The following is a 24,698-nucleotide window of genomic DNA, read 5'->3' as shown; positions in this document are numbered from 1 at the left end:
TTTGCTTTCTCCCCACAGATGCTGTTGGACCTGCTGAGTGTCTACAATAATATGTTTTTGCGCAAATGTCCTAGTTGGGTCAAATGTCTAAGCCCTATTTGTAAACAACCACAGGGATAATAAAATAGTAAACAACCTTTCAGGGCGGCACGGTGGCTTAGACGTTAGCACTGCAGCCTCACAGCGCCAGAGACCTGGGTTCAATTCCAGCCTCGGACGACTGCCTGTGTGGAGTTTGTACATTCTCCCTGTGTCTGCGTGGGTTTCCTTCGGTGCCCCGGTTTCCTCCCACAGTCCAAAGATGTGCAGGCTAGGTGGATTGGCCATGCTAAATTGTCCGTAGTGTTCAGGATTAGGTGGGTTATATGGGAATGGGGATGGTTTTGGGTGGGATGCTTCAAGGTGCGGTGTGGACTACTTGGGCCGAAGGGCCTGTTTCCACACTGTAAGGAATCTAATCTAATCTAAACCTCAACTTACTGAAACTAAAAGTCCACATTTAAATCCTTAATCTACCCCTCAATAGAGACAGTCATAAAAATTCCCTTAAAAGAAATTAGGTCTTTTCAATATGCCAGCCAATTACATGGGCAACAATATATTTTAGAAAAAGTTACAGAGCTCGGCCAGAAAAAGGAAAGAAATGCCATCAGTGAAAAACCAGACAAACAAAACTCAGTTTTGATTTGGCAACAACTTTACAGCTTCAACAAAGGACAGCAAACGCAAACTTATCTGTTTTCAGGTATTATCCATTGTACATTTTCTGCCCGTACCTTCAATTATAAGCATTTACAGAGCTTTTCCTCATAACTAAGCTAAGCTCATTTCAGTTAATAACATGACTGTCTTCAATGAGAAGACAGAGGCTAGTTTTCTAAAATCTCTTTCAAAGGGAACTGAAGAGCAGAGGACTTCAAAGCCCATCACAAGAGTGGCTCAGTAGCACCACTACTGACATAGCCAGCAAGTCCAAAAGGACACAGATGCTAGACTGAGCCTGCAGCAGGTGGGGAGGGAACCAATATGTGGGAAAAATCCCTGTGATAAAGACCTCACCAATTTACTTGTCACAATTGAGTCCATCCATGATGGTGTTGGTAAGAGTGACCACTGCATAGTCCTTTGTTGGAGACAAATGCAGAAGCACATGCCAGGCGCAGCATGAAACATACCTAAATATGAGCTGTCAAACTGGTGAAGGTATAACACGGCTACTAACATGCTAAACAAGGGAAGTGCCATGCAATAGATTTGGTTAAGTGATGCCACAACCAACAGAGCAGATCTAAGCTTAATAGTCATAAAGTTGCTCAGCACAGAAACAGATCCTTCAGTCCAACTTGTCCATGCCGACCAGATATCCTAAATGAATCCAGTCCCAATTGCTAGCGCTTGACCAATATCCCTCTAAACCATTCTTATTCATGTACCCATCTTTGCCTTTTAAATGTCGTAAATGTACCACCCTCCACCACTTCCTCTGGCAGCTCATTTCATACATCCGCCACCCTCTGCATGAAATAATTGCCCTTTAAGTCCCTCTTAAAAATTTCCTGTCTCACCTGAAACCTATGTCCTCTAGTTTTGGACTCCCCCACTGTAGAGTTGTGGGGTGGTGGTAAGACCTTGGTTGTTCACCTTACCCATGCCCTACATAATCTTATAAACTTCTCTCAGGTCACCTTTCAGCCTCCGATACTCCCTGTAGCTTTTCTTTGCTCATTCAGTTAGGGATGATGGTAAATAAATAAACAACTAAGAGGCAAGTGCAGAATATCAGCACAAAAGATGAGATTGAAGTATTTGCATCCATCTTCAGCCAGAAGTGCTGGATGGTTTTTCCATCGTGGCTTCCTCCGGAGGTCCCAATGGCACAGACACTGAAGGCTCTGGATAATGGAAAGGGCTAAGGGCCCTGACAACATTCCAGCAATAGTACTGATGATGTGTTCTAAACTAGCCAAGACCTGAGCAAGCTGTTCTAGTGTACTCCGACATTGGTATCAACACACCAATGCGTAAAATTGCTGTTGAGCGGTAGAGTCAAAGTCATACAGCATGGAAACAGGGCCTCAGCACAAGTCTTCCATGCTGACCAGGTTTCCTAAACTGAACTAGTCCCATTTGCCTGCATTTGGCCTATATCCCTCCAAACCTTTCCCATCTATATACCCATCCAAATGCCTTTGAAATGTTGTAATTGCTCCAGCCTCTACCAATTCCTCTGGCAGCTCGTTCCATATACACTCTATCCTGGGTGCGAGAAAGTTGCCCATCAGGTCCCTTTTAAATATTTCCTTATCTTACCTTAAACTTATGTCCAAAAACAAAGTTGCTGGAAAAGTTCAGCAGGTCTGTCAGCGTCTGTGAAGGAAAAAACAGAGTTAACCTTCCGGTCCGGTGACCCTTCCTCAGAACTGATGAAGGCTGGGAAAATGGTTGTTAAATAGTTGTTAAATCCCATTAACAACTATTCCCCCTCCCAGCCTGATCATTATTAACTCTTTGACTGTCCGACTGCTCTTCTCTCTCTTTGGGCTCTATCCTATCATTTACTCCCTATCCCATCCCCCTCCCTCTTTTCTGCACATAAACTGACGTTTTCCCAGCCACCATCAGTCCTGAGGAAGGGTCACCGACCCAAAACATTAACTCTGTTTATTCCTTCACAAATGCTGCCAGACCTGCTGAGCTTTTCCAGCAACTTTGTTTTTGTTCCTGATTTACATCATCCGCAATTCTTTTGGTTTTAATTAAATCTATGCCCTCTAGTTTTGGACTCCTCTACCCTGGGGAAAAGACCTTGGCTATTTACTATGCCCCTCAGGATTTTATAAACATCAGGAAGGTCGCCCTTTGGGATCGAACTGCCTCCAATGCCAGTATACCTTTCCTTTGATAAAAAGGTTGCAAAGTGCAGTAGGCTTTGCTCTTGTTCCGGGGCTTTTACAGCTGGTGCTAAAGGTGTGGTCTCTCAAAGAGTGTTTCAGAAGCTGGGGGAGAATAGGCAGACCCAGAACATGAAGTGAGGAGACAAAGGAAGGGGAGATGAATCAATATACAGGAGATAAGACAGGGTTAGCAGTATTTGCAAAAGAATAATCAACTCACTGATGCTCATTTCTTTGATTCCATCAGAACCAAATAGGTCCTGACTTCATTACAATCCAAATATGACCAAAAGCGCTAAACTGCAGAGGTGATAATGAGGGTGACTGCTGCTGACATCAAAGGGGCTTTTGACCAAGTGTGGAATCAAGGAGCCCTAGCAAAACTGGAGTTAGTGAAAATTGGAGGGAACTCTCTGCTGGTTCAAAATATCCCCCTCAGCCACCTCTCACCAATCTATTGGCGCAATATTCAATATATTGGCAGCAAGTGCACTTGGATAGCTAAGTATTCTATTGTCCTAACAAAATCCCAATTTGTAACAGTAACAAAGCTACATTTCACAATCTTCATTTTAGAGTGAATTGAAGAAGGGAGGTAATTTCTAGTCAGTTGATATTTTTGAATTTGGTTCATCCCACACTAAATGTACAGTTCTGAGAAAATGCTGCTGTTATAAATTATTCCATAAAGCAAAGCTGATCCTGAAATTGAAATCTCTGATGCATGGAAATTAATATCAGGTATGTTACTAACCAGCCTGTGTAACAAAACGTTTCTGAATATTTTCTGAGTAGTTTAAACTAAACAAATTTTTGACATGTTCAGTCACGTAAACACAACTACTTCACATTTGCTCCTGTGACTGTCTCTGATATGGAAATACCACTCTGTTCTTCTCTTTAATTTACTGTGTATCATATTGTTCTTCTAAGTGGACATTACTCTTCCTGGCTTGCCTCCTATATCATATCATCTCATACCAGAGGGAAAAATGAGGGTGTACTATTTTTGTCTTTGTTGAGCGGTTGAAGACACATATGAGATTGTTATCTACTTGTTCTTTATCTCTTGAATTGATGGTGCAGATTGCCAGCAGTGCAATATGTACATTCGTACACACTAAGGTGGGAGTAAAGAGAACCCTTAGACATGAGCAGAAAATGTATGAATTTGGTTATTTCAAGTTACCTGACAATCAGTTTTATATTCCCATAACTGAATTGCCAGTGCATGGCTCATTGGTAGCCTTAATGGATTTATTTCTGTAAGGCGCAATTGAGTTCCTGTTAATGTTTGGCCTTACAAGAACAAAAATTGTAGGCTGCATTTATATAGCGCGTACTTAGCTTAGACAGTATCAAGAGAAAAAGCAGTGTGCCTGATATTATGTTTGTATAAGTTACGTTTCTAAGATTAAATATTTAGTCAAAAAGTGAGGGGTCGATTTCTAGACAAGTACAATTTTTGATGGGTTTAACTCCACACTTTGTCTTCCTTTTGCAGAATTGCCAGGTTGGTGACTCTTCTCTTCAACCCTGGTGTGTTGTGTCAATAACAGATGTGCAGTATATCTTTAAAGGTCATGCTCACGATGTTATCAGTGTTTCATAGCACGTCAACTAAAGGCATAAACTCATAGTCTCCATCTTACTGAACTCTGTTCTCTTGCAGCATTACACGCTGATGGAAGTTTGCTGTAGTTCATCCGATTTGCTGAGCTTGAGCTGAAACATGCAAGTTATTGTGATTATAATGTACATATGTCGATACCAGGTGCTGTACTAAAAGTTCATTGAACTGTTCAGTACTAGTACTTTTCTATATGGGACCTATCATAAGTGATACAGCTTGATAATGGCAGACCATCAGTATATCAGCTACCATTTTATACCATGGTGACAGTATGATCACGAGCACTTTTAACCGCTTATGAAAAAAACTCACTGAAGATGAGACAGCTCTGCATCATTAGGCATTTGGATGACCAGGCACAATAAATTTATCTGTATACAGATCTCCAACTTAAATAAGCAGAAGGCAAGCTTACCTTTTTCTACTTAAGGTTCAAGACCTATCATGCTAGAGCCCTCCATCGCATTTACAAAAGTGAAAAAAATGAAGTTTCAGTCTGTACTGTGACATAAATTTAAGATACAGCAAAGACTTCTCATAGCCCTAGCATTGGTAGTCAATAAATATTATCACAGGCATCCTGCTGAAAATAATTGCATTTTAAGCACTGAAACATCAGTTGCTAACCTAGAGTAGTCTAGCTGGAGTTTACCAATCTGGTGCCACAGCTAGTGTTATGTTGTTTGGTGCAACCGCCCTCTTGTGGCTGAATCCAGTTTCTATCAGAGATAATGGGAACTGCAGATGCTGGAGAATCCAAGATAATAAAGTGTGAAGCTGGATGAACACAGCAGGCCAAGCAGCATCTCAGGAGCACAAAAGCTGATGCTTCGGGCCTAGACCCTTCTCTGATGATGCTGCTTGGCCTGATGTGTTCATCCAGCTTCACACTTTATTATCCAGTTTCTGTCAGTCATTTTGTCTAAATGACACAGATCACGACGACAACTCTAATTAGCTCTTGGGCAGGTGAACAGAGTCCATGAACAGTATGGGGGCAGAATCTTCCAGGCTACAAAAGAGAGAGGCCCTCTCTCTCTCTCTCTCTGCAATGATGTACTGAAGCCTGGAAGTTGGCTATAAATTCTCTCCCACAATAAGCTATTGCCTCTAACCAGTAAAGGAAAGACTAAACTAACAAACTATAGAGCTGGATGAACACAGCAGGCCAAGCAGCATCAGAGGAGCAAGAAAGCTGATGTTTCGGGTGTAGACACTTCTTCAGAAAATGAAGATTTTCTGAAGAACGGTCTAGACCCAAAATGTCAGCTTTCCTGCTCCCTTGATGCTGCTTGGCCTGCTGTGTTCATCCAGCTCTACACCTTGTTATCTCAGATTGTCCAGCATCTGCAGTTCCTACTATCAAGGATAGACTGAACAATTAGTTTGTTAATTGTCCTGTGTCTGCAGTAAAAGCACTGAAAGAACTTTGAATGAAAAGCTCAGAGGTCAAAAAGGACACCTCATCAAATCCTGTGGACTGGTGTTATCAAACTGTATTTCCCCAGTACTTTTTTTCTCCATCCACAGCATCCATGCTTGTTTATGTTTGTCTGAATGTGTGTGTGTGTGTGTGTGTGTGTGTGTGTGTGTGTGTGTGAGTGTGTGTGTGTGGTGGGGGGGTGGGGATGGGTGTGGAGGTGTTGGGGTTAGAGCTTCAGCCAGGAGAGTTAAATGTTGACAACTTGTAGCTTTGAGTTCTTTTTAATGAATAGCAGTGCATTCTTAAGTGCAGAAACAGGACCAGAGTTTTCCATTAACCCGAATAATTTGGGAATTGATCACTTTTGAGTAACATGATTAAATCTTTAACTTTTGTGATGACCTTGAGATGGGTTCATATATCAACACACTTTCAGAACACGAGCTTTCTAAAAAAAGGAGCCAGAAAGTGTTTTTAGCGCTGAATTTTTACTTTTAAATAAATCATTACCTCCAAGGAGACAGACATTCTTTTCACAAAGCAGGAACAACATGCATGTTTTGAAATCTGCAATGCCTAATTCTCTTGCTTATGTCAGGGCGAACAGTTGGAAATATCTGTAACAAACTGAAAGGCCATTTTGGAAATAGTCAAAGACAGATTTATTAAATTCATTTTCTGATTCTGACCATATGGTGAGCTGAACTCTATTCTTAGGCACCAACCCAAGCTGTGTGGAGAACTTCCTTCAAACTTTAGTGTTCTTCTCTGATGTTTTGAATTCGCAAGCTGCTGCCCAATTATTTTTCTGCTCCACAGTCTGAATGGTGTAAGTTTGAACTGGACTGTGTACTGCTGTTCCTTCTTGATATCATGTTGCTATGTAAGCGGGTGGGAATAGATGAAGGCAGTGCATACCACTGAAGTGGTAATTTTAATAGCATCTTTTGCTTACATTAGGAGGTGAACAAAGGCTTTTAGCAGTTTCTTATTCTATGATTCTATTAATTAGTAGGTTTGCCCCAGGGCAGTTTTGACTTCAGTGACATGTGATGGTAAGTACAAAAGGTTTGGCATTTTTGGCTAAAATATTCAAGGATCGTTGAGTGCACAAAATCAACCATTGTATAGACATGCATAGACAAAGGGGTTTTGTTTTTGTTTTATTGAGCTGAACAAAGTTCTCTTTTGAATGGACCACTGTGCATTCTCACTCTCAACACTTCCTAATGCTAGCATTAAGAATTCTCCATCTAGGGTACGTGACAGTGTCAAGGTCTGACCCATAGACCGTAATCAGTAAGTATGGGTGACAACACCTCCTCCACCATATACCTCAACATTGGCTCCCCGCAAGGCTGCGTACTCAGGCCCTCACTAGACTCCTTATACATACACGACTGAGTGGCCAAATTCTGCCTGAACCCGCTGACAACACCTCCATCGTAGGTCAGATCTTCAACAGCAATGAGACAGAGTACAGGAAAGAGATTGAGTGCTTAGCAGCATGTTGAAAAGACAACAGTCTCTCCATCAGCCTCAGCAAAATGAAAGATCCGGTCATTGACTTCGGGAGGCAGAGACGAGGGCACGCCCCTGTCTGTATCAGTGGAGGTGAGGTGGAGATGGTCGAGAACGTCAGGTTCCTAGGAGTGATGATCACCAACAATCTGCCTTGGTCCACCTACATCAATGTTATGGTCAAGCAAAAACAACAATACCTCTACTTCTTCAGGAGCCTAAGGAAATTCGACATGCCACAAAGGCTCTTACCAATTTTTAATGATGCACGGTGGAAAGCATCCTATCTGGATCCATCACAGTGTAGTATAGGAACTGCTTTTCTCAAGACTGCAAGAAACTACAGAGAATTGTGTACATAGCACAGTCCATCTCGCAAACAAGCCATCCATTTGCTGACTCCATCTATACTTCCTGCTACCTCAAGAAAGCAACTAACATAATCAAAGACGCCGCTCATCCCAGTTATAGACTCTTACAACCTGTTCGGTCAGGCAGAAGGTATAAAAGTGTGAATGCATGTGCAAACAGATGAAAGGACAGCTTCTTCCCCATTGTTATCAGACTTTTGAATGGACCTCTCAAATATTAACTCTGAACTCTCTGCATCTTCTCTGCGGCTGTAACACTTTATTCTGCACTCTGTTCTGCTACCCTGATGCACTTTTATATGGTACGATCTGACTCTATAGCATGCAAAACAACTCTTTTCACTGTATCTCTGTAAATATGACAAATGTGACTGTGATAAATCAATCTCAAACTCAAACTTGGATTTGGAATACAGAGTAAAATTGCAGAATTTGCTGAAACGACCACATTTTGAAGTGTGGCTCAGAGTGAGAATGTTAGTGATTGACAGCAACAGGTAGGCCAGCAAGAGCGTGGAGAAGTGGCAGATGGAATTTAATGCAGAAGTGTGTGAGGCATTGCATTTTGGAAGAAAAGGGATAGTTTGAGGTTTAACAGCCCAGTTCTAGAGGAGATTTTGGAGAAATCTAAGTGGGAGGGAAGCTTGGAAGAAGAGGTGGAAATAAATGAGTAATGGGGAGGGAATTAAAGGTTGATCAGTGGTGGCTGGTTTGGATATGAAGGATGGGTTGGCTGAGAGGAGGTAGGGAGGGAAGGAACACTGAGTCTTCTTCCACAATGGTTAATGAAGAGCTTGGCTGATGTTTATGCAAGTACATCAAATGATGCTTTTATAATGTGCTTTGCTGACAGGAGCGTGGAATTGAGGCCAAGATGAGATCAGCCCACAATTGTACTGAATGGCAGAATAAGCTCAAGAGGTTGAACTGCTGACTTCTGCTCCAGAATTTATATGCTGCATTATTTATTGATCTATATGTGAAAAATAATAATAACATACCAAATGTAACTATGTTGTTGATTGACAATCTGCTTTTTGTCATATCTGGGGGTCACAATCATTTTCAAGTCTTCCTTTAATAATTATTTATTAATACCACATGGGCATCACCTGCTGCTCATCCCTGATCTCACTTTTTAAAATTCACTTGTGGATCTTAGTTGTCAATGGCTGGGCTGGTGCTTGTAGCTCGTACCTGAGTTGCCTTTGCGAAGATGGTGCTGAGCTGCCTTCTTGAACTTCTGCAGTCCGTATGCCGTAGGTAGATCCACAATGCACCGAGGGAGGGAATTCCAGGGTTTTGACCCAGCAACTGTGAAGGAACAGCAATGTATTTCCGAGTCAGGATGGTAAAGGCTGTGATAGTGGGTTTGGAAGCTGCTGTCTGAGGAACTTTGGTGAATATTTGCAGTGGATCTTATAGATAGTACACACTATTGCTCTTGAGCATCAGTGGTGGAGCATTGTTTGTGCATGTCATGCCAATCAAGCGGGCTGTTTTGTCCTGGATGGTATCAAGCTTCTTGAGTGTTGTTGGAGCTGCACACAATGAAGAAAGTAGGGAGTATTCCATCACACTCCTCACTTGAGTCTTACAGATGATGGATAGGCTTTGGGGAGCCATGAGGTGAATCACTTGCTGCATTATCCTCAGCTTCTGACCTGTTGTTGTAGACACTGTGTTTATGTGGTGATCCCAGTTGAGTTTCTGGTCAATGATAAACTCCAGGGACAGCACAATGACTCAGTGGTTAGCACTGCTGCCTCACAATGCAGGGACCCAGATTTGATTCCATCTTTGGGCGGCTGTCTGTGTGGAGTTTATTCATTCCCCTGTGTCTGTGTGGGTTTCCACTGGGTGCTCTGGTTTCCTTCCACAGTCGAAAGATGTGCAGGTGAGATGTATGACTATGCTAAATTACCCACAATGTCTACGAATATGCAGGCAAGGTGGATTGGCCATGGGGAAATGCAGGGTTACTGGGAGAGGGTAGGAGCATGGGTCAGCGTTCTTCAGAGGGTCAGTGTGTGCTCAATGGGCTGAATGGCCTGTTTCCACACTGTGTGGATTCTATAATTGTATATTGGTACTACGGATTCAGTTATGGTAACACCATTGGATGTCAAGGATTAAATAGTCTCTTACTGGAGATGGTTGCCTGGTATATGTGTGGAGTGAATGTTACTTACTATTTGTCAGCTCAAGTCTTGATGTTGTCCAGATCTTGCTGCATTTGAACACGGACTGCATCAGTATTTGAGGAGTCACAGATTTGCAATGCTCAGTACCAACATTGGTGGACATCCCCTATTATGATAGAGGACAGGTCATTGATGAAGCAGCTGAAGGTGGTTGGGCCGAGGACACTACCCTGAGGAACTCCTGCAGAGGTGCCCTGGAGCTGAGATGATTGATGTCCAATAACCACAACCATCTTCTTCCGTGTCAGGCATGACTCCAACCTGCAAAGAGTTTGCCTCTGATACCTATTACTAGGGCTCCTTGATGCCCTGCTCAGCCAAATGTGGCCTTGATGTCAAGGGATATCACTCTCACCTCACTCCAGGAATTGAGTTGTTTGAACCGAGGCTGTAATGAGGTCAGGAGCTGAGTGGCCCTGGTGAAACCCAAACTGGTGTCACTGAGAAGGCTATTGCTGAAAACGATCTGCTTGATAATACCTTGCATCACTTTACTGACGGCCAAGCGTAGACTGCTAGGGCGATTATTGGCTGGGTTAGATTTGTCCTACTTCTTGTATATGGGCCATACATGGGCAGTTTTCCACATTTTCAGGTTGATGCCAATGTTGTAACTGTACTAGAAGAGCTTTAGATCGACAAGTGCTCGAGCACAAGCCTTCAGTCCTGTTGCCAAATGTTGTCAGGCCTATAATCTTTGTGGTATCCAGTGCCTCCAACTGTTCCTTGATATCACATGGAGTAAATTGAATTGTCTGAAGACTGGTATCTATGACACTGGGGATCACTGGAGGAGGCCAAGATGAATCATCCACTCGGCACCACTAGCTGGAGATTGCTGCAAATGTTCCAGTGTTGTGTTTTGCACTGATGTGCTAGGCTCTTCCATCATTGAGGACAGGGGTATTTGTACAGCCTCTTCCTAAAATGAGATGTTTAATTGTCCATCACTGTTCAAGTCTGGATGTGGTAGGACTGTAGAGTTTAGATCTGATTCTTTGCTCGTAGAATTGCTTAGCGCTGTTAGTCATTTGCTGCCTACACAGTTTGGTACGTAAGTAGTCCTGTTTGGTAGCTTCACCATGTTAACACTTCATTTTTAGGTTTGCCTGGTGTGGCTCCTGGTATACCTTCCTGCATTGAACCTGGCTTGATTATAATTATTGAGTGGGGGATATGCTGGGCCATGAGGTTACAGACTGTGCTGGAGTACAATTCAGCTGCTGTTGATGGCCTACAGCACATCATGGAAGCCAATCTTGAACTTCTGTTTGAAGTCTGTCCCATAACCATGGTGGTAGTCCCACACAACACGACGGAGATTATTCTTAGTATGAAGGTGGGACTTCATTTCCACAAGGACTATTCAATGGTCACTCTTATCAGTGCTGTCTTGGATAAATGCATCTTCAGCTGTCACATTGAAAAGTATGCGGTGAAATATATTTTTCCCTCATGTTGGTTCTCACACCACCTGTTGCAGACTCAGTTTAGCAATTATGTTCTTCAGGACCCAACCAGCTCAATGAGTGGGATCAAACTTAAGACAGTGGCAAATCAAAATGGGGCCACATCAGAAAGTAGTTTGTGATGCACTTCCATAATCCTTTGTTTCACTTTGCATAAAACATATACATAAAATCTATAGCGAGGACATGTTCTGATTAAGTGTGCACTTCAGCCTGTATTATTACGTTATTTACATTGAATGCTAAAGAGCAAAGAACAGCACTGCAACATTCCCTTCAGCCCACCAAGATTGTGCTTACACATGATGCCTTTCTAAACTAAAAACCTTCTGCATCTATGCAGTCCATATCCCTCTGTTTCCTGCCAATTCATGCATCTGTCAAAATGCTTCTTAAACATTTTTATTGCATCTGTCACCACCACCTCCGCTTATCATCCTCTGTCACATCTCCTTTAAACTTACCTCCTTTTACCTTAAATCTGTATGCCCTACTAATTGACATTTCTGCCCTGGGAAGAAAAGACTCCTTCTATCCATTTTATCAATGCCTCTTATAATTTTGCAAACCTCCATCAGGTTACTCCTCATCCTTTCACATTCAAGGGAAAACAAACCAATTTTGTCCAATCTCTCCTTATAGCTAATACCCTCCAAACCAGGCAACATCCCAGTAAACCGTTTCTGTACTCTCTCCAAATCATCCACATCCTTCTGGTAGTGTGGCCACCAGGATGGCGCACTGTTCCAAATGTGGCCTAAAGTTTTATACAGCTGCAACATGACTTGCCAATGTTTGTACTCTGTGCCACAAGCATGCATGCCTAATGCCTTTTTGATTATCTTATCCACTATGTTGCCACTTTCAGAGAACTGTGGACCTGTATGCTTAGATCCCTTTGTATGTTGATACAAGCTGAGGATTCTGCCATTTACTGTATCCTTCCCTCCTGCATCAGATCTTCCAAAATGCATAACCTCATATTTGTCTGGATTAAACTCCATCTGCTATTTCTTTGTCCTAGTTTATACCCTGCAGCAATCCTCCGCATTATCTGCAGGTCCCCCAATCTTTTTGTCGTCTGCAAATTTACTAATCAGGCCACCAGTAGTCTCCTCCAAATCATTCACAAATATTACAAGCAACAGAAGCCCCAACACTGATCCCTGTGGATCACCACAAGTCACATATCTCCTGTCAGAAAAGTACCCTTCCAACACTATTTCTTCTATGACTGAATCAGTTCTGTGCACACCTTGCCAACTCACTGTGAATCTCTTGCGACTTTATCTTTTGTATCAGCCTGCCTTGAGGGATCTTGTCAAAGGCCTTGCTAAAGTCCATCTAGACATCTTCTGCCTGACCTCAATCATCTTTGTCACTTGCTCAAAAAAAAACTCAATCAAGTTTTTGAGATGCGACCTTTCCCACACAAAGCCATGCTGCCTATCACTGGTATTTTTCCAAATGTGACTAAATCCTTTCCATAAGAATCTTCGACAGGAATTTCCCTACAACTAACATAAGGCTCACTTGCCTGTAATATCCTGTCTTATCCCAGTTGTCCTTCTTAAGCAAAAAAACATTAGCTATTCTTAGTTCTATGGGACCTCTTCTGTGATTAAAGGGGATACAAAGATTTTATAAATGTCCCCAGCAATTTCATCATCTGCCTCTGTCAACATCCGGGGATAGATCCCATCAGGTCCTTGTCAACTTAATGCTTTTCAAAGCATCCAACATGCCCTCCTTTTTTCTATTGATACACCACTCTCGAGACTCATTAAAGGTCTCATCTGATTCCTCTGGCTTCATGCAAAAATTCCCAATTTTGTCTTGTGTGTACCTGTCCTGTCCCTAGTTACCCTCTTGCTCTTCATATATGTATGAAACACCTTGGGCATTTTTTAAAATTCAGTTTGCCAAAGACATTTCATGGCTCCTTTGAGGCCTCCAGATATCTTGTTTGAGTTTTTTACTACTATCTTTGTATTCTTGGAGGGCTTTGTCTGTCTTCAGTTTCCTAAACCTTACATATGCCTCCTTTCATCTTGATTAAGCACTCAATTTCTCTTGCCATCCAAGGTTCCAGAATCTTGCCATCCTTATCCTTAATTTTCACAGGAATGTGTTGGCCTTGAACTCTAATTAACTAGGCTTTAAAAGATTCTCACATGCCAGATATGGATTTAACCTGAAATAGCTGACCCCAGCCTAATGTTGTGGTGTCTAGCCCCCTAATTTAGTACCTTCAACCGATGATTACTCTTATCCTTACTCATAAGTAACTTAAAACTTTCAGAATTATGATTGCTGTTCCTGAAATGCTCCTCCACTGAAACTTCAATCACTTGGCCAATACCAAGTCTCGTCTGGCCCTTTCCCTACTTGGACTGTTTATATATTGTTTGCGAAAAAATGTCCTTGACACACCTAACAAACTCCCCTGATCCAAGCCCCTGGCACTAAGTAAGTCCCAGTCAGTATATGGGGAGTTAAAATCACCCACCATAACAGCTCTATTTATTTCACATTTTTCCAAAATCTGTCCACATATCTGTTTCTCAATCACCCATTGGTTGTTGGGGGACTTGTAGTAATATCCCTCAAAGTGATTGCACCCTTCATAATCCTGGGTTCTACTCATATGGCCTTGCTGGATGAGCCGTCCAAGGTGCCCTCCAGTGATATTCTCCCCTCTCAGTAACACAACTTCCCCATCTCTTTTACATCCCTTTCCATCTCACCTGAAATATTTATGTCCCAGAACATTAAGGTCCCAGTCTTGTCACTCTCTCATCCTAGTCCCTGTAATAGACACAGCACCATGGTTATAGGTACTAATCCAAGCTGTAAGATCATCTGCCCTATCGTCATACTCCTCACATTAAAACAAATACACCTCAGACTACCAGTCTTGCCATTGTTTAGTAACCTTTCTCTGTCTGCTCATGTTCTTGATCTTATTGGCCTTAGTCTCTGACTTCTGCTCAGTTATTTTACTTGCTGATCACTTGCTCTGGTTCCTGCCCCCTGCCACAATAGCTTAAACCCTCCTCAGTGGCACTAACAAACCTCCTGGCCAGGATATTGGTGCCCATCCAGTTTAGGTGAAACCCATCCTTTTTGATAATGTTCCAAGTCAGCTCAGTCCTGCCAGAGTCCATTGATCCAGGCCTTTGCAGTCTGCAAATGGTCAACCCTGCAGGTCAAGTGCAACTAAGCTGGGGATTATGGGTAGGGCAGGTGGTGTACTGTGAAGATACGCACACTGGGACTGAGTTATGGACTAATGGTGGTCCACCCATGGACTGACTTGCATATCTTTGCTTGTCTGCAATTCACCCTTTCCTCTCTGTCGAATCTTGTTCCTTGCAGCATTATGGCTAGAAACAGAGGATTAGGTATTTATTAGAAACACATAGAAGGTCTCCTACCTTCTTAGTCCTGGTGATTTGTACAATAACAGAGAAGGGGGCTTATTACGGAATGGTCATGAAATAAAAGAGAAAGTGGTCAATTCATATCTGAATCAGAAACAGTAGGTCTGAGAAAGCAGAGTTAATGTTTCAGATCCAGTGAGCCTTCCTTAGAAGTGAGGAAGGGATTCATTGAATTGGGTTGATGAAGGATGATCGAAGTGAAAGAGGCAATTCAAGATAGAAGGTTAGGATCTTAGAACATTAGAGGGGACTGGGAGACCCACTGGAATAGAGAAGTAATAGGAAAGGAGGGAAGGGTTTTGCAGGTCATGGGCATGCTAGCAGTATATGGGGAAAGTGTAAAGCCAACAAGGGCCTGGGAATTCTCAAAGGCTCGTGGGTAAAGTGCGGACATTCACCATTCTATAAAGAGGTTCAAACAAAGTGTGGGGAGGCTGAACAGTCATCACAGCAACATAGAAGGGAACATGAAGGACAGAGGTGCATTATCTAGCATCTCAGGGCTCAGAGCTCAGTTAGTAGTATACAAAGTTAGAACCTCCTCACGTTGAATTGGATGTCAAACACAGTAACTGCACAAAATGGCTGGCACAGTGCGAAAGGTAGATGGTGTGAGTTACTGAGATAATGGGAACTGCAGATGCTGGAGATTCCAAGATAATAAAATGTGAGGCTGGATGAACACAGCAGGCCAAGCAGCATCTCAGGAGCACAAAAGCTGACGTTTCGGGCCTAGACCCTTCATCAGAGCCTCTGATGAAGGGTCTAGGCCCGAAACGTCAGCTTTTGTGCTCCTGAGATGCTGCTTGGCCTGCTGTGTTCATCCAGCCTCACATTTTATTATCTTGGTGTGAGTTACTGTTTTCTTTGGGTGCAATGAGAAGATCGGAATTTGATGCCCTGCTAGGAGCAGTTGCAATAATCATAAACTCATTGATTTAGTAATGCCACCCATTTGGCTTCAATTAGCACTTCATCAGTGGATCAGTCAATGTCCAAGAATGCGCATTCAGAAACATCGTCTATCACAACTGTGACTCAGCTCGTTAACACCCCATCAGTCTACTCTTCTTCATCAGTAATGTCATGGAAGGTGTCACAATGCTACGAAGTAGGACCTGCTCTCTAATAACCTGGTCAGTGATGCCCAGTTTTGGTTCTGTCAGGGCCACTCAATTCCCAACCATTTACAACCATGGTCTAAACATGGACAAAATACCTGAATGCCAGAGTTGAGGTGAGAGTGACAGCCCTTGACATCAAGGCTGCATTCGACTGAGTGTGGCATCAAGGCGCCGTAGCAAAGCTGGAATCAATGGAAACCAAAAGAACTGTGGATGCTGTGAATCAGGAACAAAAACAGAAGTTTCTAGAATAGCTCAGCAGGTCAGGGAACATCTGTGAAGAAAAATTAGAGTTAATGGTTCAGGTCCTGTCACCCTTCTTCAGAACTGATGGTAGCTGGGAAAATGTCGGTTTGTATGCGAGTGACAATGGGAGTAAGGAGCTTCACTGGAACACTGCACTAAGCCTGAGACAGAGACGTTGGCCAGGGAACAGGGTTGTTTGTTTGTGGCAGGCAACTGGAAGCTTTTTTGTGGGCAGTTCATAGATATTCTGTGAAGCTGTCACCCAGTCAATGCTTCATTTCCCTAATATAGAGGAAACCACATTGTGAGCAGTGAATGCCGTAGACTAGATTGTGGGAAGTGGAGGTAATGTGCTGCTTCATCTGGAAGGTATGTTTGGGCCCTTGGATACTGGGGAGGGAGGTGGTAAATAGCCAGGTGTTACATCTTCAACGTGAATGCCAGAAGGTCCCAGTGCTGGTAAGTACTTGTGCCACTTCTGTTGGCTGATCCCGTAAGAAGGGCATTATAGATTTTGGGCAGAATTGAAGTGAAGACTGCATGAGAAAAGCTGCTCTGAGCTATAGTCCATTAAGCACCATGAACTTCATGTGACAAAAGGCTAACTCAAATTGGAAAAATGCAACAATGAGTGATTTGGACATAGCCTATAGTAAGATTTTCTTAAAGCACTTCATTTACAACTTGTATATTGAAGACCTCATGATGAGCAATATCTGTGTTCTATTTACACAAACTGCCTTTCTGCCCAGCCACATGAGCTTACATTACAATTCCTTCAATCTCACTAACACATACCTCTATATCAGGGAGTTTCATATGCATGCTACTCTATGCTTTTTGTTCCATATACATTGCGCAAAGCACAAGGCTGAAGTTTTTGCAATGATTTTCAGTTTGAATTGTCATGAGAATGACCCATATTAGCCTCATCCTGATTTCCCAACATCACATCTACTGGTCTTCAGTTAATTTGACTCACTTCATGTAATACCAAAAATGGCTGAGTGTACTAGGCACAGCAGTGCCTCCGTGCAGCATTCGACTAGTAATGCTGAAGACTTTTGTTCCAGAACTAGATGTGCCACTAGTCAGCTATTCTAGTGCAACTACTATATCAATCCTACTTAAAGTACTAACTTGAACAGATATATACTATCTGCAAATAAAGAACTAATATGATCTTGCCAATTATCACCCCTCAGTCTACTTTCAATCATCAGTGTTAGTGCTAGAAGGTGTCATCACCAGTGATATAAAACAATACTTTGTCAGGAATTATCTGCTCATCAGTCCAGTTTGAATTCCACCTTAGTGGCTCAGCTCCAAACCTCAATGCAGCCTTATCCAAATGTGGCCAAAACAAGTAATGAATTCAGAGGTGAAAAGAGAGTTACTACTCTTAATTCAAGATGACATTCAACCAATTGAAATACTGAAATCAATGAGAATCAGATAATGGAATTTTATAGGCTGGAATAATACCACGCATAAAGGAAAATGGCTGTGGTTGTAGATCAATCAGCTCAGCCCCAGGACATCACTGCAGGAGTTCTTCAGGGTAAGAGTACTAGACCCAGCCATCTTTGGCTGCTTCAGTAATCTTTCCTCTTTTATAAAGAGCAAAGTGAGAATGTTCTCTGATGATTACAGCGTTCCATTCCATTTGTTACTGTGCAGATATAAAGCAGTCCATGACCAAATGCAGAGAAACATTCAATCCTCAGCTGATACGTTGTGAGTGTTATATATATATGTACCAGGCAATCACAAACTCCACTAAAGAAAATGTAGCCATCTCATGACATTCAATGGCATTAATCATTGAATTCTCCATTGATTCATCATCGACCAGAAGCTAATATTTAAAAATCTGCAAAAAACAGAAATTGCTGGTAAAAATCAAGCAGGGCTGGCAGCATTTGTGGGATAAAAGCAGTTTTAATGATGAATCACTGGACTCAAAACGTTAACTCTGCTTTCTTCCCTCAGATGTTGCCAGACCTGCTGAGTTTCACAAGCTTTTGTGCTCCTGAGATGCTGCTTGGCCTGCTGTGTTCATCCAGCTTCACACTTTGTTATCTGAGTTTCACAAGTAACTTCTGCTTATGTTTCAGATCATTAGCATCTGCAGTTCTTTGTTTCATTTAAGAAAATATTCCAGTTTAGGTCAAATCAGTATTTTGCTAAGGTTCAGCATAACTTCCTTGCCTTGTTGTTATCGCCTCTGTTTTATAATCCTAGCTTCATACTAACCTTTTCAATGAGCTGCAGAGAACAAGCAATTCAATCAAAACCTACCCTAAGAAGGTAGGAGACCTTCTATGTGTTTCTAATAAATACCCAATTCTCTGTTTCTAGCCATAATGCTGCAAGGAACAAGATTCGACAGAGAGGAAAGGGTGAATTGCAGACAAGCAAAGATATGCAAGGAGATCCTTCAATTAAGGTGCATCAACTTGAATTTAAGCAGTTTCTGGAAAGGTAATGCATCTTATAAATGATCAGTAAGAAGATTTCACATATCCTGCTTGTAAACTAAATGTGTTTACGTGAAAAGTTAAAGTTCTGTCTTCACTGACCCTTCCCACTGAGATGCTCCACATTTGAATGGGAATTAATGTTGTGTGAATTATTTTCTTGATTCAAGTATTAGTAATTACTCAGAATTTCTGGAGCAGGGCATCTTGGGCTCCAATATTTGAAATTTTCACCCCAGCTATTTCTATATTGCAAATTGCTGGAATTATGAACTGAAAAAGGCATAACAAAGACCACAAAATATCTTGGACCTCACTGAATGACAGGCTCCAGAACAAAGCCATACCCTTTATCAATTAGATTTAAGGATCAATAAGTAAGCAGGAGAACAATGGAAAAGGATTATAATTTAAATAAACTTAAATAAATTTATAATTTAAGTTACCTCTGAGAACAATCAGAGGAGTGAGACTGTGGATTCAATTATTTATCCTTGTGTGCTTCCATGTGATACGTTATGATCACAAACCATTAAATAAGGTCGTGATTCTATGAAACTGCAGCCCTAACATTCTGATAAATTTAATTCATATTTATATGAAACAATTCCAGCAGTTTCAAAACAGCCAAAGAAAAATTTGAGGACAAGCCCTGTGTTTTCTGTGAGGTTTACACTGGAGCAACTCAAATGATCCAGCAACTCTTCCATGCAATAAGCTCCTGTCTTTTTTTTCCATACACACTAGTAACAAGAGTGGTCCATTAAGCTCGCCATTGTATGTGCAGCAAATTCTGATGCATTATGTCATATAGTTGCTACAGTTATGAGTCATTACTGAGAAGGGATGTTGCTACCTGTCAAAGTACACTACCATAATGAGATTTAATTTCAAACTGAGTAGCAAAGCCGTGCTTGTCTTCTGACATTGAGGTGTCCAGTGCCTCAGCTGGTGATCGCCCTAATTTATCTCCACTTTGGATCATCATTCATTCAGCAGCTGAATTTATTTCAAACATTAAATGATTGCCCTGAGCTACTCGAATGACTAAACCAAAGCTGTTCTGATGATTTCTGCAGTAGACAAAAGCTGATTAGAATGCCAGCACCATGCTGCTATTTTATTGTAGCAGAACTGACAAGGTTCTGCTTTTGTTAATTCCATTTGAACAATGATTAGAAAGAAGTAGTTCTGAGTCTAAAAGAAGTACAGTTGTGATACACCCTGCAGAGGTCTACAGAGCCTTGAAATCCTCAGAGTATTTCAGGAGTTTGATATTTCTTATGCTTTTTTTTTCATTTTTAATGTGAGTTTCTGGCCATGTTTTCTTGAAAGTCAGTATTCCCAGTACAATGTCTCTGACATCAAGAGTGTGTTAGACAATTGTGCAGTACAAAATGTTGTGGCCTATACTGTAATCAGATGAAGGCACTCATTCCTTGTGGAGAATAATGTTGAGAATCAGGCAGTTAAATTATTGGTCTGTTCGGGTAATGAGGAGAGAATGAACTTAGCATAAGTGAACTTGCCCATTCACCTCCTCCCAACCTTACTATCCAAGGTCCCAAACACACCTTCCAGGTGAAACAGTGCAGGTGGAGCACTTGTACTTCTTTCAATCTAGTTTACTGCCTGCAACGTGATCTCCTTTACACTGGTGAGACCAAATGTAGACTGGGTGATAGCCTTGTGGAACATTTCTGCTCTATCCCTAGAAATGATCCCGATCTCCCGGTTGCTTGTCATCTCATTGAACTATATTGCTCTTACGCTAACATTCCTGTCCTGTATCTGTTGCACTCTTCCAACAAAGCACACAGCAAACTCAAACAACAATGTCTCATTTTCTGCTGAAGATTTAAGGCCACAAAGTTGAATTGAACAACTTCAGAAACTGACCACAGAATGCCAAATCTACTTTTTTTTTAAACAGGACCTACCCCATAGCCTTGCCTTGATTGTGTCTTCTTTGCTTTGCTCTTAGTCGAGTGAGGACCCATACTTTCCCTTTCATACATTAATTTACACCCAGGTCACAGCTTGTTTTCTGTTTATCACCATCAACAACCACTTTGTCTTTTGTACTGTGCCTCTGCCAAAAGAATATTAAAAAATTCCATTACCTGTCAGTTCTGAAGTAGAGTCATACCTGACTCTAAATGTTAACTCTGCTTCTCTCACCACAGATGCTGCCAGACCTGCTGAGTTTCTCCAGCATTCTCTGTTTAGAGTCATAGAAGCCCGGCGGTGTGGAAGCAGGCTATTCGGCCCACCTAGTGCACGCTGACAGTCCAAAGAGCATACCACTGTGACCCACCTCCCTACCTATCCCTGTGATCCTGCATTTCCCATGGCTAATCCACCTAACCTGCACATCTTTGCACAGCATCAGTTATATGTGATTTCTGTAAATGGATGTGTTGTGTGGGCCCATTGAACCTTCTGAATTGCGTGATGAGATATTTTAAAGATGTTGACAGATAACAGTCACTTGGTTTTCTGGAGTCTGCAGCTGTTTTTAGACGCTGCCCTTGGCATCTAACTGCTGAAACAACAGGAATGTCTCAAAATTACAGGTTGGATGGAGAGGTAAATACCCGGAGAGAAAGAGATAACAGTGCCCACTTTGGGGCCTTCCTCAGCATCACTTGGTCTGTTCTCTGTCTGGAGAAAAACGGTTTCTTAAATACAAAGAGCATTTGTAGGTTCATGTCATGGTCTTCCCCCACCAACTGATTAGTTACCCAAACACAGATTGATAAATTGGTTCCATGTCTAGGGTTACACATGATTTAATTGTGGCTTGAAGAGTTCCTTTCTCACCAGGGTCCTTTCTCCTAAATGATTGCATCTTGGGGCTTGTTCCACGTTTGAATACACAGGCTATCTGGATGTTTTGTAAACAGGTCAGGAGATGGGTCATTCACGACTTCAAAAACTGATTGTCTTTGATGGCTTTTTCTAGAGAGGTTAACTTCATTTCAATGGCTTTGGAATTTATCGGGTATAATTATGCAAGCGGTTGGCCATTTTAGAAACTACTGTTTTAATTCGCAGAAATGCAATTATTTGGTCTATTAAAACTCAACCAGTGGTTGACAATAGATAAAGGTATTTTCAATATAAACTGTGGCTAAATAGCATCTTGAGGGCCCAATGCTAAGGATAGGTTTGTTTTTTTTATAAGTATGGAAGATTAGAAAATGATCTGTGTGAGTTATTTAGCCAGCAATCTACCCAATAGCCGTGAGAAACCAATTGATTTTAGTGATACAATTGTAAGCCTCTTTGCTAGCGCAGTAGAATCTTCCCTGTGTTGCATAGGCCCCCCACAGTATCTGCAACATTTCAACTCATAAGCAGCCAGTGTAAAGTGGGTGGTTGGAGTGGCATTAAAGTATCATGAAAGGTGAATGAAATAACTTCACAAGGTCTTGTATCCCCTCACCAAGTCACCTTTTGTTGATACATAGAGAGTCTTTGACACTGATCCAGCTTCTGGAGAGTGAGCAGAATGCCTGGCAATCCTGTTTATATCTGTCAGCTAGGGATCCCTGATTGGACCAGATTTACAGCCTCACCAGGGACTTTGTATTTTATGATGTCCACCAGGCTGACTGCGTTACACTCACTACTGTGAATAGTGAATGGGAAATGCCTGAGGTCAGCTCTCATGAAGAGGCTCATTATTGGATGGAGAAGTTCCTGCAGACTGCTGTAATATACAGAGCTGGGACTGAATAAATGATTACTAGTTCCTTCACATTAACTCATATCCACTTTACTCTTTTTTGATTGTGTCCTTCACTTCAGCTGTACTCTGAACGCAGCCAAAATAAAGGTTACCAACTGCTCCTTCCAAACCATATGCTATTCAACCTCTTGACTCCTGAAGCCATCTGCCAATCCTAATTGGACAGTGATCCTGAAAATGTGTTCTTAATTGAACTCCTCTGGAAAATTAAACATCAATGATGAGGTGCCAAGCTCAGCTCTGTCTAATAGATTTAGAAGTAAACCCACCTTATGTTTAAAAACTGAGGTGGGGAAATCCTATACACATGGTACTGCAATGTCAGCAACAAGTATGGTACTCAGCAAAGGTCTCTGCTTCTCTGCTTAATGAATTTCAGACACAACATGACATTGAACTCTTCTTCTGTTGCCTTCACCTCCACGCCAATTTCTTTGGATAAGAATCCTCAACCTGCCCCATAGATCCTTTTGCCCAACTCAAACACACTCCCTCCACCTGGACCCTTCCCTTTAGCCTTTTACCTCTAATCAACCTGTTCATTGTGAACTGTTTACGTGACATTGGTCACCTTAATTTCTCTGCACCCCCTTACCTATTCCAACCCATCTCTCTCTGAACTGACTGCACTCCGATCCAACCCTAACTTAGTAATCAAACCTGCTGACAAGCATGGTACTGATGTTGTCTGGCACACTGACACCTACACTGCAGAGGCTGAGGGCCTATCTTCCCCTGGACCATGACCCCAACATGGAGCATCAGTCCATTCTGTTCAGCACACTCACTAACCTCATTTCATCTGGTGATCTTCCCCACCACTGCATCCAAACTCATAGTCCCCCAATCCCGCACAGCTTCCTTCTACCTCGTTCCCAAAATCCACAAAGAGGTCTGCCCAGGCAGGTCCAGTGTATTTGCCTGCTCCTGCCCCACAGAACGTATTTCCTTCAATCTCAACTCGTTTCTTTTTCTCACATTGTCCAATCTTTTCCTCCTTATATCCATGATTCTTCTGAGGCTTTTTGTCAGTTTCAGAATTTCCAGTTTGTGGGCTCAAGCTGCTTCCTCTTTACCAAGGACATGCAATCCCTTTACACGTTCATCCCCCACCAGAATGGTCTTAGGGCTCTCCACTTCTTCCTGGAAAAAAAGGTCTGAATAATTCCTATCCACCACCACCATCCTCTGACTGGCTAAGCTTATCCTCACCCTAAACAACTTCTCTTCTAACTCCTGTCACTTTCTTCTGGTCAGAATGGTGGCCATGGTACTTGCATGGGCCCCAGTTGTACCTATCTCTTTGTGAGGTATGTGGAACACTCCTCGTTCTAGTACTATTCTGGCCTCCACCCTGGTATGTTGAGGATATCATCGGTGTTGCACTTCATTCTTGTTCAGAATTGGAAAGCTTTATTAATTTACTTCCAATTTCCACCCTACTGTCACCTTCATCTGGTCCAGCTCTAACTCCTCCCTTCCCTTCCTCAACATTTATGTGGATAGGCTGGCCACCAATAACCACTACAAATCAAACAACCACCTCCCACAGTTATCTTGACTGTACATCCTCACACCCTACTTTGTGTAAAGGTTCTATTCCATTCTCACAGTTCCTCCATTGCATCTGTTCTGATGATGGCAACTTCGACAAGGGGGCCTGCAAAATGTCCACCTTCTTCCATAAACGAGGATTCCACAGCAACATGTTTGATAGGGCCCTTAACTGGGTCTGACCCACCTCCGCACTTCAACTTCACTCCCTCCCTTCCCTCCCAAGCCAGTGTTATGGTCTCCCTCGTCCTCACTAGGACTGCTCTCGTCTTCCTCCATTTTGACCAAATCAAAGTCAAAAAAATTATCTCCAAAATGGATTTTTTCATGTTCGTGTACTTTTAATCTGGTGACTTTCAAAGACCTACTTTTAACTCCTGAAAGAAAACATCCTGAAAACAAAGCACTAATTTCCACATGTACACTGACAATACCCTGGTCTCCTGTAGAACAACCTGTCTTGACTCCTTCCTCACCTTGAATTTGTCAGATTGCTTATCCTGCATTCAATACAGAATAAACAGAAATTTCCTCCAACCAAAAATTAGGAAAAGTAATCCATTGTCTTTGTTTGCCCAGTTT

General features: G+C 42.1%; 1 protein-coding gene across 3 annotated transcripts in view; it reads left to right on the top strand.

The window, feature by feature from the left end:
- Positions 1 to 24,698, top strand: part of LOC125459451 (doublecortin domain-containing protein 1-like) — a 484,037-nt gene that overhangs the window by 372,469 nt on the left and 86,870 nt on the right. For all 3 annotated transcript variants that reach the window (XM_059652117.1, XM_048545936.2, XM_059652115.1), the window contains exon 22: positions 18,690 to 18,812. In XM_059652117.1, the coding sequence (XP_059508100.1) occupies positions 18,690 to 18,812 (123 nt within the window). The remainder of the gene's footprint in view (positions 1 to 18,689; positions 18,813 to 24,698) is intronic.

This window comes from Stegostoma tigrinum, chromosome 17 (assembly GCF_030684315.1).
Source record: "Stegostoma tigrinum isolate sSteTig4 chromosome 17, sSteTig4.hap1, whole genome shotgun sequence".
Classification (NCBI taxonomy): domain Eukaryota; kingdom Metazoa; phylum Chordata; class Chondrichthyes; order Orectolobiformes; family Stegostomatidae; genus Stegostoma; species Stegostoma tigrinum.
This window is presented reverse-complemented; position numbering and strand designations above follow the sequence as displayed.